We start from the raw sequence: 13,345 nt of genomic DNA, 5'->3' as shown, positions 1-13,345 counted from the left end.
CAAACGACAAAATCTTTCAATCTTGCCAAATAGCAAGTTAAAAGTATACAGGCCTCGAGACATACGATGTAATCTTCAAACATGTTAACAAAGCGAGACATCTGTCAACACGTGGGCATGGATTTCTGTAGGGTCATGTTACACGTTCCAGAAAAATAGAATATTTTGATTGTTGTATTCTAAACACCTACCTGTGCTGCATGTAATAAAGTTTTTTGAGTTTCTTTTATAATTTGAAATTGTTTTCTGTTTGGTCTTGCATTGATTTTTAACCCGAAAAGCAGGTATGATAGCAGGCTTAATTACCAGCAGATAATAATTAGCTTCGTTGGAGTGCATGTTTGTTAGCAGGAGTTATTTAAAGGTTAAAGCGAAAATTTAGCTACTAAATTTAGGCCGTGTCGTACCTGTTTTACTTTACTCTTTCAACTTCTCAGAAGTATTACGGAAAACAAATGTAAACTATTCTCAGGAGCATGTTTCTTCCATATCCGCCGCAATCTTAGTTGCAATTATATTTACTATTTTTAGTAATTATTAGGTAGGGTATAAATAGGTACGCAGTCGCAATTTATTAACTAGCGAAGTGCACTACTCGAATTCTCATTCTTGTAGCTTACGAAATTTTATTAAAATTTAATTGCACGTATAATTGTTAGATTTTAGGGGATATCACACATATTTAGCGACTTATTAATTTTATTAGGTTTCGTAAGTTATTTCCGTAGATTTTAAGAATGAGGGAATTGAAAGCAAATGCGTAGTGTTTTTATCACATTCATGCATGTTTTAGTTATGTAAGTTTACCCTTATGTTTTATTTTGTTTTTTTGCCTGCTACGTATTGAATTATTTTTCAATAATCATGTTTGTAGTTTTATATTTCAATATAAGTATTGTTATGAAATCAACACTACGTCGCCCCGGTACAACGCCTATGGATTTTCTAGAGGCTTTTCTAGTAAGTATGTGTGGCGATAATGGGTGACTCATCATCGGTGACGGCAGCCGGGAACGATCGAGTTAGTCAACAAGTGAAGTCCAATAATGACGGAACTAGTCAAATCCATTCCAATTGAATTGGAATTATTCTGTAAATATCGCTGTATATTTGTTAGTCCTGTAATTTTGTATTACTCACAAATCAACTGTTGAGTTTTACTCACGCCGATTTTAGTCACCGATAATTGTAACAGTATTAAAATGTTAGGAGCTTTTAATTATTACCTCTTCCCCCACTGGCAGTTTAGCTCTCCATTTCCAGGGAATGGGCCTATACCCAAATAAATAATTTTGTTAGTGTTCAAATGCTCAGCCGCCATCTTTAAACAATTTGGACACGACAGTAAATAATCTTTCCGGTTATTTTCAATTTTATGTTTGTAACCCATGGATTTAATAATTTTTAGCATGTTTTAGTTTCCCGTTCAAAAATTTTTGTAGGTTTTCGCTGCATTTTGAAGTTTGTTCGAGCTTGCTTGTTTCGTGACGAGAAATTTGACGTTCGTCGACGTTTCAACGGTATCAAACGTAGTGCTATTATACGATTATCAAAATCACCATTGGTGTTCCAACATGTGGTGGTCACTAAGCATGCGGATGGAAATGAAAAATCTGTATTTTCCTATTTGGGAAAATCTCAAGAAAAGATGGAGATCGTCGCATCTCCCCTCCCGGCGAATCTATCGCAAATGCTTCCTTTAGCTGTATGAATGTGTAAAGATGATACTTCTCTGTAATGCACATGATCAAAATTGTATAGATGTGGAAATAAATAATTTTAAAAAATCTTCGCTTTGGACGTTACACATTTCACATAGGTAAATCAAATTTATGCGCGAAGTACAATATAAATTTCCAAACATTAAAAGTTGTATCGTAAATATTTTTATTCATTTGCCATTAAACAATTTTTTAGTAGGTAACACTTTTAACACATAAAAATTTGTTTTATTTAACGCCCAGCAGGATGACCATATAAATCAAGAGCACCATTAGCATTCATTACACTGAGTCGGTGGAAATAATCTCCTAGAGATCTAAAAATGTCAGCAGGACTTTGGTTGTCACCAATGGTAAATCCACGATGACTGGAAAAGATGTTAGGGGCGGGACCTATGCCATAAGTGTTGGTTAAAACCACAGCGAAGACGAAAAGAAGTACCAGATATTTCATTTTAAACTGAAATAAAATAAACTATAATTAGAATTATTAAGCTAAATTAGACAGGCATAAATGTAACAGTTTTATAACACAAAGTCATTTTCGTACCACATACGTTTTTTGAATTCGCAAAGAGCAGAAATAATAGGAGGGATAATTCACTATAAAAGCTCCTATCTAACAGCAACAGTTTTTATAGTGAAACTTATCAGAAAAGTGTAAACAATACTTCAGAAATTGATTTTAATATGATAATCTATATTAAATAATAGCGCCAGTATTAATTAATATTTGTTAATTAACTTATTTAGCGACATTATCGACAAAAATAAGATAAAGAAATAATAGTGTAGTCTTTGTCATTTCTATTGAACCATTGCTTGTTAGTCGTAAATTAGGCAACGTTCATATTCAAAAAAAATTCTAATTGAAAGTGCTCCAAAAGAACGAGTGCTATAATTGTCGTATTAAATTAGTGATGACATCATCTCAAAGAATTCTACATTAAAATGATTTAAATGTTATACAATAATACACTGCTACACGTACTTGTAGTGTACGAATCTAAGTACTTTGAGTTTTTTCTCTAAACAGCCAAATTTTCGCAAAACAGCCAGTCTGGAGAAATTTTATTATACTGTTTTCGTACAGTATAATAACATTTTCGCACTGACATATTTTTTTTCTCTTGCACTAAGACTAGTATTATCTATGTTGAAATTATGATGTGCTGATTGCTTCAATAGGTGGTGGTGTTTTATTTGCTGCAAAAAATTTGCATACTTTCGTACAAGTAGACCTTTCTTCAATTACTGATGCACTGCCTGATATTGATATAATTTGTGTTATTAAATTATTAGTAAACGCTTTATTCTTTTCTCTACGGGTGAAAAATTGATCGATAATAGTTTTGAAATAATTTCATGTAAACATTTCAAGTTTCGTTTGATTTACAAAATTACGGATTATGATAAAAAAAAAACACGTGAAATTAGCCTTGTCCCATATAAAACGGATAAAGATATTCATATTTTGTAAATGTCATTGTTTTTAGCTTGAAGATGGAAGTTTAATTTAGTACATACCAAATATCCGTTGAAATTTAAATAGACATAGGTTTGTGTCGTGACACCGACGCTATATATACGTCATTTTTGCACTGTTCTAAATTAAATTTCCCCCTAAAGCTAAGAATAATAGCGTTTGCAGTATTTTAATTAAATTCAATTGAAAAAACAATTTATTTTATGAATTAAATAAAATGACTTACCTCATTTTTCCAGAGAATACAGTTGTGCTGCTTGATATTGAACTGTGTCTATCCAAATTGATAGATTGTTCTTGTTAAAAAATGGATGTCATCCAAAAATTTTATTATAAAAAAACTCAGCTGAAACATATCACAGCATGCTTCTGTACCTGTAATCCACGCATCTTCTTATTTAACTTGTAGGGGTTCTAAAAAACAAAACTGAATTTGTAAAATCAAATTTTATATTTTATATAAGAAATTGATCCTACTTGAGGGGCCAGTGGGCCAGGTAAGTTCTCCCTAAATAAATATAGTCCTTTTTTTTAGTGGTAGTGAAACTCAAGACCGTTTAAAATTTTGTGAAGTAAAGTGAGTATATTAAGGAATGGGAGACGCACTAGGACGGAATGGGACTATTTGGCGCGGCCGACTTGACGCGGCCAACTTGGCGCGATCCATTTTGGCGCAAAGCCAACTTGGCGCAGGGACACTTTGGCGCAAGCCATCTTGGCGCGAGTACGTCGGGATATAATATAAAAAATATTTATTGTTCGTACTGTGGTTGGCACCCTGTTATTTATGCTAAGTGTAGGCAATCAAATACACAGTTTCATTCGCACAAATTCCAATAACTAAATGATCCACGAAGCAAGAAGTTCCACGTTTAGGAGTATGTTTATAATGGGGTGCAGGGCGCGAAGCGCCCATGTGTCCATTAAAAAGTCGTCATTACCCCTTCACACGTTGGAGACTATAAAAATTAAGTTATGCTAACAACGGGTGCAATTTTTGTATATTTATACCTATTTTTCTTGGTGCGAGTTCATTCGCGCCAAGATGGCCCGCGCCAAGATGGCTTACGCCAAAGTGTCCCTGCGCCAAAATGTCTTGCACCAAGTCGGCCGCGCCGAATTGGCCTAGACCGGCACTAGGATAATAAACTACGAAAAACAGAAAATTAAAAAAATTATTGCGAAAAACCACATTTAACAAAATTTGATATTAGTTAAATGTTGTTTACTTTTATACTGAGGGAGCACTCTGATGATTTGGGCAGACGTAACTACAAAACTACAGAATTCAATGGAGTGAAAAATGCAACAGAACGTTTGTACCGATTTTTTTGTCTCCACACTCATATTGAACATATTCTGTAATCTATACCAATGCTTTTTCCAAGAAATAATGGTATACAGTGTAACTAGTTCTTTATTTCTTTCCTGTTTCCACGTTCCTTCGAATTCCCAAAGCGTTAACGTAGTAAATATTCCATCATATTGACTGATATCGAGTGATATCAAAGAAGCCATCCCTTGATTTTAGTAATGTACTTACTTTTACTTACATTTTAAACTGTACCATCTATATATAGTATAAGTCTTAAAAAACAATTAATACATTTATTGCATTCTGAAACTATATTAAATCAACAATGAAATATTATTAAAAAATTAACAAACTTTCTTTAGAAATAGTAATTGTACTTAATAAAGATTATTTTCTGATGTTATCAACAAGGCATTATTTCCCAAAAGTAAAATTTAAGGAAACAACAAATTATGAACATTGATTTCCTAAGAGTCTAAACCACGTTTTTCTATTTTAAACAGTATTTAAAATTTTGCAAAAATAACAATAAAAATTTTACTTAAGAAAAGATATTTTTATTGGCTTTAGAATTTTAACAACCAGCAAAAATACCTTTCTCGCACAACTACTTCAAAGTCCTTTGATTTTAAATAGGTATATGCACATACATACATACATGATTAGACATAAATTGACCCTGACCCGACGTTATACAGTGACGATGCTTTGTTTTAAGCGAATATCATCATACCACAATATTTTAAACACAAACACTTAACGCATTTATTCCACAGTAATTTATCTACAGATTATGCGATATGTATCTTACATATGTATAAACACTAAATCTAATCACATTATTCTTTACGAAGTATATGTGATTGTAAATTCGAAAAAGATTGGTTCCACTAGGTTTCGTACGTTGTTGTTATATTTTCGACAGCTACATTCTCTCTTTACAGTAAGAACTAATAATTTAGTTCCTATTTGTATGGCATTCCCAATACAATAGTTCAAAAAAGTAAAAATTAAAAATTACACTCGAGTTGAATCACTTATATACCTAATCGGTTATTTTTGTATTAAATTACAAATTTAATCTGAATGCTGTATCTAATAAATACGGAAACTGGGATAAAGCAATTATTTCACGGAATTTGGCACTTCAGAAATTTGGAAAAACTTATCTTATATAAAACTTTCCGTTGTTAAACGTTTCTACAACTGTACTTAAAACAAAAATATGTGTTTATTATTATCGTACTTGGATAATAATTACTTTTGTGATTTGTGGTTGTCTGCTACTACTGACTGCTTTTATTTGAATAAACTTCAAAAGATATATAAATTTTAGATAGAACTTTTTTTGGTGATATAGGTATATAAGAAACAAAACCTTAGTTTCAGGATCTGACTTTATATAAACTATTGTTCAAATGTGTCGACCGTTCATTATAAACCAAATTATATCACTTTCAAACTGAAGGAATAAAAGAATCTCATATTAAGTATTTTTAAATACCATAAAACAAATTATCATGTCCATTTTTATCGATATTCATCATCAAGCAAATTTTCAATGTTAAAAAAAAACTGCTCGGTATTCGAGATATTTTTACATTTGTGCAAAATCGTTACCATTTCTTTAAGATAACACCGACCGAATTTACCCTAGTAGTGCTAGCACCTATGTCAATACTTCTAGTTTGTTATATTTAAGTAACTATGAATCATAATTTAGTAAAAAACTAAAAAAGAGTCTCTTGTGCCCTCGGCTCATCAATATTAATAGAAGATGTCGACGATTTCCGAGTACCATCAGTCACTGTTTCTTCAGGTTGTTCAAGATTCTCGACAACTGTCAAAGAAGACTTTGATGAAGACTTAATGCTAATTTTTGGCGACATACAAGAAGGTCCTTCGTTAACAGGTGTGGGTACTAACGAATCACAAATATTGTCTTTCTTTTTTCTCCTATTATAACAAGCTCCCGCATCACTTAAATCGCTATCAGTCGAAAACTGCTCCACTTCGTCATCTGTACTATCTCTATCTTCTTGAAAAACGGAATCACTGGTATACGATGCTACATCCAAGTCTGTATAGTCAGCACCTAAGGAACTATTGCAACTACTTATAGATGCTAATGGTGCTAATCGAGGTATTAAATTTGGTGGCTCTGTGACGTGATCATACAGGGCACGGTCACTCCCACAAGGTGATCCACCAGGTGTCGGTTGAATGACTTTAATGTCGATTGGATAATAAAAATCGTAGATTTCTAGAAGCGGTGAGGATTGACGTCTACGACTTTTAGATTTGTGGCCCGGCAAAACTGGAATTCCGAGAGCTACGGCTGAATCGCGCCGCTCTAAATACGAACTTCCTGAAGAAGAACATGTTATATTGCTCGATCTTCGTGGGACGTCTAGATGTCTGAAACAAAAATTAAAATCAGTTAATTATTCTTTTTTTCACTAGCAGTCATGAAGCAAATGTCGACTCTTTTAGAGGTAGCAAAGTTCAGCTTTTGCGACCAAGGTTCAAAAAGAAGATTGAGGTTATGTATGAAATACTTGATGTGATTATTTCTTAAAAAATGAATAAATGTGTGCTACAAACATTACTTGAGTATACGCATGGTAGTTGGTAGACGGTAGAAGATAAAATGATTAATTCAGCGACAAGTATAAACGGTTTTCTTTGTGTTGAAGATTTAGATTAAGTTTGATTAGAAATCAAAACAAAATCATGTTGCGTCAAAAAATTTAACGTTTATTTTTTCAGTTTATTGTCTTATGGTTTCTACTAGTGAAAAAAATAGTATATTAACGACGGTTGTAAAGCCACTTTTAGACCTCGCGCTTCAGAGCCCTCGACGCTGCGCGTCTTGGGTTCTAATTTGACTGCATGCCTATTATGTTTTTTTTCGCAGTAGATTTCAAAGCATTCGGTTTTGTAGTTCCTGAGTAAATCAATAAAATAAATTTACGCATTCATTTTTTCTTTTGAGTCATCCGGTATACGCAAATTCAAAAAATATGAATGGGATAATAAATTACAAGTACAGACTCATCATATTTCGTACAGTTTAGACAGGATTTATTCGGTAAACTTTTAAGCTGACGTCATCAATTTTTTGGAGGGGATAAGCAAATATATTTTGACTAAACAATTATTATGCTTTTTATAACCTTAAAACATCTGCAAGATTTCAAAGCATTCGGTTTTGTAGTTCCTGATTAACTCAATAAAATAAATTCACGCATTCATTAATTTTTTGGACTCACCCTGTATATGCAAATCGAAAAAATTTGAATGGAATGATAAATCACAAAAGAGACTCACCATATTTTGTACATTTTAGATAGGATTTATTCAGCAAAATTTTGTGATGACGTCATAAATTTTTAGGGGGGACGACCAAATACATTTTGATCAAAAATTTACCATGCTTATGATAATTTTAAAACATCTTCAAGATTTCAAAGCATTTGGTTTTGTAGTTCCTGAGTAAATCAGTAAAATAAATTTACGCATTCATTAATTTTTTTGAGTCACCATGTATATGCAATTCCAAAAAATATGAATGGAGTGGTAAATCACAAGTACATACTCATCATATTTTGTACATTTTAGATCGGATTTATTCGGCAAACTTTTGAGCTGACGTCATGAAGTTTTTGGAAGGGATAACCAAATATATTTTGACTAAAAATTTATGATGCTCTTTATAGCTTTAAAACATCTGCAACATTTCAAAGCATTCGGGTTCCAAAAATCTGGACGTTTCGGGTAAAAACTCAATTTGGAGTCGTAAACTACATGTGTAGAACTATGTTATTTTATACAATTTAAAACCCATTTACTATGTACAATTTTGAATTGACGTCATCTTATTAGTGGTGGGGATGATTAGACAAATTTTGGTTAGCGTTTTACCATCTAGATGATATTCCTAATAAGTATAAGTACAAAATTTCACAGCAATCCTTCGAGTACCTACTTTCGGAGATTATCTGACTAATAAAAATCGGGGACGGCAGGGGGACGGACAGACGGACGGAAATGGGAGACCTATTTCTTGGTCTTCTAGGGGTCATGAAATATCAAGAAAACGTAGAAGTAGAGAGTCGGCCGACGGACTCGATTACAATACTTCCTTTGCTTACGCTCGGGAAGTAAAATGAATAAATGTGTGCTACTAACATTACTTGAGTATGCGCATGGTAGTTGGTAGACGGTAGAAGATAAAATGATTAATTCAACGACAAGTGTAAACGGTTTTCTTTGTGTTGAAGATTTCGATTACGTTTGATTAGAAATCAAAACAAAATCATATTGCGTCAAAAAATTTAACGTTTATTTTTTCAATTTATTGTCTTATGGTTTCTACTAGTGAAAAAAATAGTATATTAACCACGGTTGTAAAGCCACTTCTAGACCTCGCGCTTCAGAGCCCTCGACGCTGCGCGTCTCGGGTTCAAATTTGTGCTCGGTCTAGAACCTTGCAACTTTGGCTAATAATATACTATTTTGATGCTGTACGTATAAAACAGAATTGAAGCGAATATTGTTACCAACATCTAAGGAGGTACCTACTAATATGCAATCAAGAAATAATTAGTGTTATGTGATGTATAATCATTAGAAATTATTGTTCTTACCATTGATAGTTACAGGGGTTTAGCCAACGTTTTTTCATGACGACTTTTTTTAGTTTCGTGATTCAATTTAGGTTAAATTATTACAGCAAAGTTAGAGTAGCCTCATGTTTGTTAATTATAATACTTGTACAAAGATTTAATGTAACACATGTGATACAAATGTAAATTCAAATTATTTTGTGTGTGCGGTCGTCCTACAGAAGCTGGCTACAATCGAGGCTTACCGCTTATCGCAGTTACAAAACATGCGATCAGACTCGCCGCCAGGCAAATCGTCGCGTTCGCGATCGCGATTCCGTCAACGAGTGAAAGGCGACAGCGGTATCTGCTGATACCACTGGCGTTTCGGCGACAAGTCAAGAAGATGCGACAAGCCGTGTAGGTACAGTTCCATACCGGCGGGAAACGCCGAGGGCAGTCGTTAATGATGGCCGTTGACGCCTGCCCCAGCACCCCTACAACAACGTCGAACCGTTTATTCGTCACAGAGAGGACAACAGGAAAAAAAAAATCCTCATCGACACCGGCGCCGATCTGTGTGTATTCCCGCATGCCCTGCTGCCAAAACCACGTACGAAGTTCGCATATGAACTTTCCGCGGCAAACGGCAGCGTCATCGCAACGTACGGAACCATCACGTTGTCATTGAATTTGGGCATACGGCGCGATTTTACGTGGAGATTTGTTGTCGCGGACGTGGTAAACCCAATATCGGAGCCGACTTCCTGACTCACTACGGACTCTCGGTGGAGATCAGAAACCAGCGACTGCACGATCAAATTACCCAACTCACTTCCACCGAAGAGGTGACTAAGTGTGCGATCCCAAAGTTCATGGTCTTCACCTCTTCACATGGTGCCCAAGAAAGGCGACGAATGGAGGCCATGCGGGGATTACCGTGTCCTCAACGCGAGAACCTGCCCCGACAGGTACCCGGTGAGGTACATCCAAGATTTTGCGCAATCTTTACACGGCGAAATCATATTTTCAACCATCGATCTGGTACGCGCATTCAACCAGATCCCGGTCGCAAAAGAAGACGTTCCGAAGACTGCCATTACCACCCCATTCGGCTTGTTTGAATTACGACATCTTCGCCGTATCCGCGTGTTTCAGCGTTTAAGAGAGTACAGCGTCGTTATCAATTCCATGAAATGCGTCTTCGGCCAGCCAGAGGTCAAATTCTTAGGATACCTCGTTTCCAGCGCAGGTACACGTCCACTTCCAAAAAAGGTCGAAGCCATCCGCAGCTTCCCGCACCCAAATAAAGTAAAAAAATTGCGTCAGTTCTTGGGTATGTTGAATTTTTTTAGAAGATTCCTATCTAAGGCGGCAGAGACGCAAGCACCTTTGAACGACCTCCTCCAGGGCAACGTCAAAGGAAAAGCTCCGGTCAACTGGACACCAACAACGGTGGCCGCATTCGAGGCGTGCAAGGCAGCCCCTCGCCGGAGCCACATTATTAGCTCATCCCGAGCCGAACGCATTGGCTATTTTTTCGGACGCGTCAGATTTCGCCGTCGGAGCAGTCCTCCAACAGAAGGTCAATGATCACTGGCCACCATTGGACTTCTTTTCCAAGAAACTGAGTCCCACCGAGTCAAACTACGGGGCTTATGATCGAGAATTGCTAGCCGTTTATCTCGCGGTCAAACATTTTAGGCACATGGTGGAAGCGCAGTCTTTCATCATCTATACAGACCACAAGCCGTTCACGTACGCCTTTCAAAAGAAGAATACCGAGTCCTCGCCCCGCCAAATACGACACCTAGACTTCATCAGTCAATTCACTACTGACATTCGCCACAATGCAGGGAGCGAAAATGTTGTGGCAGATGCTCTTTCCCGTATCGAGGCCTTTCAGACCTCGATTGATTTCCAGGCTCTGGCAGCAGCTCAACAGCAGAATGAGGAACTTGAAAGATTTCAGACAGGGAATACAGGCCTTCAGAGTGGTACGAATCCCAGTATTCTGCCACGTCTCCACGCGAACAGCGCGTCCTTTCGTGACCGAGTCGTTTCGCCGAGCTTCATTCGAATCAATCCACCGTCTAATCCATCCAGGCATTAAAGCCACCGTAAAACTGGTGACGCAACGTTACGTCTGGCCATCAGTCAAAGCAGATTGTCGAGAATGGGGCCGCAACTGCGTAGAGTTTCAGCGTTCAAAGACCTCACGCCATGGCTCTTCGCCCGTCGGTACGTTCTCGCCACCATCAGCCCGATTTGAGCAAGTGCACTTGGACATAGTAATTGTGCCACTCTCAGAGGGTTGTCGTTACTGCCTTACAATGGTAGATCGGTACACCCGCTGGCCGGAAGCCGTACCAATTAGCGATCAGGAAGAGGTAGACAATTCGAGTCGTACCTATTTAAACAATTAAATTGTTTATTAGGAACCATTCATTTGAGAACTACAGCCTACCATCCCTCAGCCAACGGAATGGTTGAATGCCTACACCGACAGCTAAAAGCAGCAATCATGTGCCACCAGAATAATCGCTGGACTGAAGCCCTATCCACCGTCAGCATGGCAAGAAGACTTCCAGGGTTCCTCCGCGGAGCTCGTATATGGTCAACCTCTCCGCCTGCCCGGTGAATTCCTAGGCATCCCACGCGACGAAAGCAACGCAGACAACAGCACGGTAAGCTTCGTCAAAGAGTTACGTCAATGCGTGCGTAACTTGAAACCATGTGATGGAACGCGACACGGAACAAAGAAGGCTTCGTTTTCAAAGATCTCGCCACCTCCGAACAAGTTTTTGTACGCCCCAAGCAGCCGCTTCAACAGCCATACGACGGTCCGTACAGAGTCGTAAGGCGATCGGCGAAAACGTTCGTCTTCAACATAAAAGGTCGAGATGTCACCATTTCCACAGATCGGCTCAAACCCGCGTGTATACTAAATGACGACACGCCCACGTCATGGTTTGGCCGCGACACTACGAGGACGACGCCTACAACAGAGGAACCAGCGCCTTTCGCTGTTCAACCACACGACGACGACGACGAGGTGCCAGCGTTCACAACAGCCAGGACCAGTAGGTCAGGAAGACGGGTGCGCTTCCCTGAGCGCCTGCAAAGCGGTTTTCCATGAAAAACTCTAGCAAGGGGGTACTGTAGGAACAATCGTTCCCACAAAATCACATGATCTACCCAAACTCATTCATAATTTATGTAAATATGTACAAATGTAAATACGTCCTATCTTTCGTCTACCTGCCCTATGCTCCTACTTTCTCTTCCAGTTTCTAGAATTTTCTAAACTCTTTCTTTACCGGCTTCCACCTCTCCAAAACCGAACCTACCTGTCGACAATTTCAAACACCGTTTCAAAATCTTCCCCCTCAAGCTCTCAAATCGTAAGTAACTAATAAAAATCTGAAAACCGTAACCGTCGCTATTTTCTAAAAATCACCAACGATACCCACAAAGGTAACAAAAACAGTGCAATATTTCAGGGTGGGCAGTTTTTTTGCCGATCAGTATATATTAAAATTGTGTTACAATACAATACAATTAATTATGACATTGTTGTGTCGAGTTGACTTCTTTTTCAAAAATAACTTGAAAGTATGAACTACCTCACTCTAATAATAAAAAACTTAAACAAAATTTTAAATGGATTATAAAAGATAAATAACAGAAAGATGTAACTTAAAAAATGATAATTTTGGTACTATTGGCCATTTTCTACGAAAAGAAGATTAATCATTAGTCACTCAAGACAATGGGCCGTATGATTAAAAGTGAGCATTTGCTCGTACTCGTTGTTTTTGGAGCATATGCTTCGCTATATATGAATAAAACAGTGAGCAAACGGTTTTGCTCATACTTTGGTGTTGGAGCTTGAGCAAGTGCTCTAAATTTGAAGTAGCTGCTTACACTTGAGCAAATGATATGAATAAAAGAGAGCGTTTACTTACATTATGGAGCACTTGCTCACAAATTGATGCGTCTGCTATAAAGGAGACGCAACTTCTGTTGGATGGAACAGTATTTCGGAAAATGGCAGACATGGTTGTTCTACGAAAAACTAAACATTATAAGGAGCGTAGGGAAACCAACATAGGTGACTATAAAACCTTGTACAGGTAAGCGTAGAACATTTGTCATTATAAGTATATTACGATTAATAGCACGTATTGCAGATTTTCTGCAGAAAATGTTACTT

At 37.0% G+C, this 13,345-nt stretch overlaps 1 protein-coding gene and 1 long non-coding RNA gene across 3 annotated transcripts in view; both read right to left on the bottom strand.

The window, feature by feature from the left end:
* Nucleotides 1-1,870: 1,870 nt before the first annotated feature.
* LOC135137502 (uncharacterized) lies at nt 1,871-2,356 on the bottom strand. The gene is made up of 2 exons (XR_010281823.1): nt 2,279-2,356; nt 1,871-2,181 (listed from the first exon to the last, which is right to left on the bottom strand). It is a non-coding gene; the product is annotated as an uncharacterized LOC135137502 (long non-coding RNA).
* A 2,553-nt stretch (nt 2,357-4,909) lies between these two features.
* LOC135137501 (uncharacterized) overlaps nt 4,910-13,345 on the bottom strand; it is a 35,252-nt gene continuing 26,816 nt past the window's right edge. For both annotated transcript variants that reach the window (XM_064067184.1, XM_064067182.1), the window contains one exon: nt 4,910-6,940. In XM_064067184.1, the coding sequence (XP_063923254.1) occupies nt 6,253-6,940 (688 nt within the window). In that variant the 3' untranslated portion in view covers nt 4,910-6,252. The remainder of the gene's footprint in view (nt 6,941-13,345) is intronic.

The sequence above is a fragment of the Zophobas morio genome, unplaced genomic scaffold (assembly GCF_036711695.1).
Source record: "Zophobas morio isolate AGI-343-1 ecotype UQ-CSIRO unplaced genomic scaffold, CSIRO_AGI_Zmor_V1 ptg000029l, whole genome shotgun sequence".
Classification (NCBI taxonomy): domain Eukaryota; kingdom Metazoa; phylum Arthropoda; class Insecta; order Coleoptera; family Tenebrionidae; genus Zophobas; species Zophobas morio.
The sequence above is the reverse complement of the archived record's forward strand: the minus strand, read 5'-3'. Positions and strand labels throughout refer to the sequence as shown.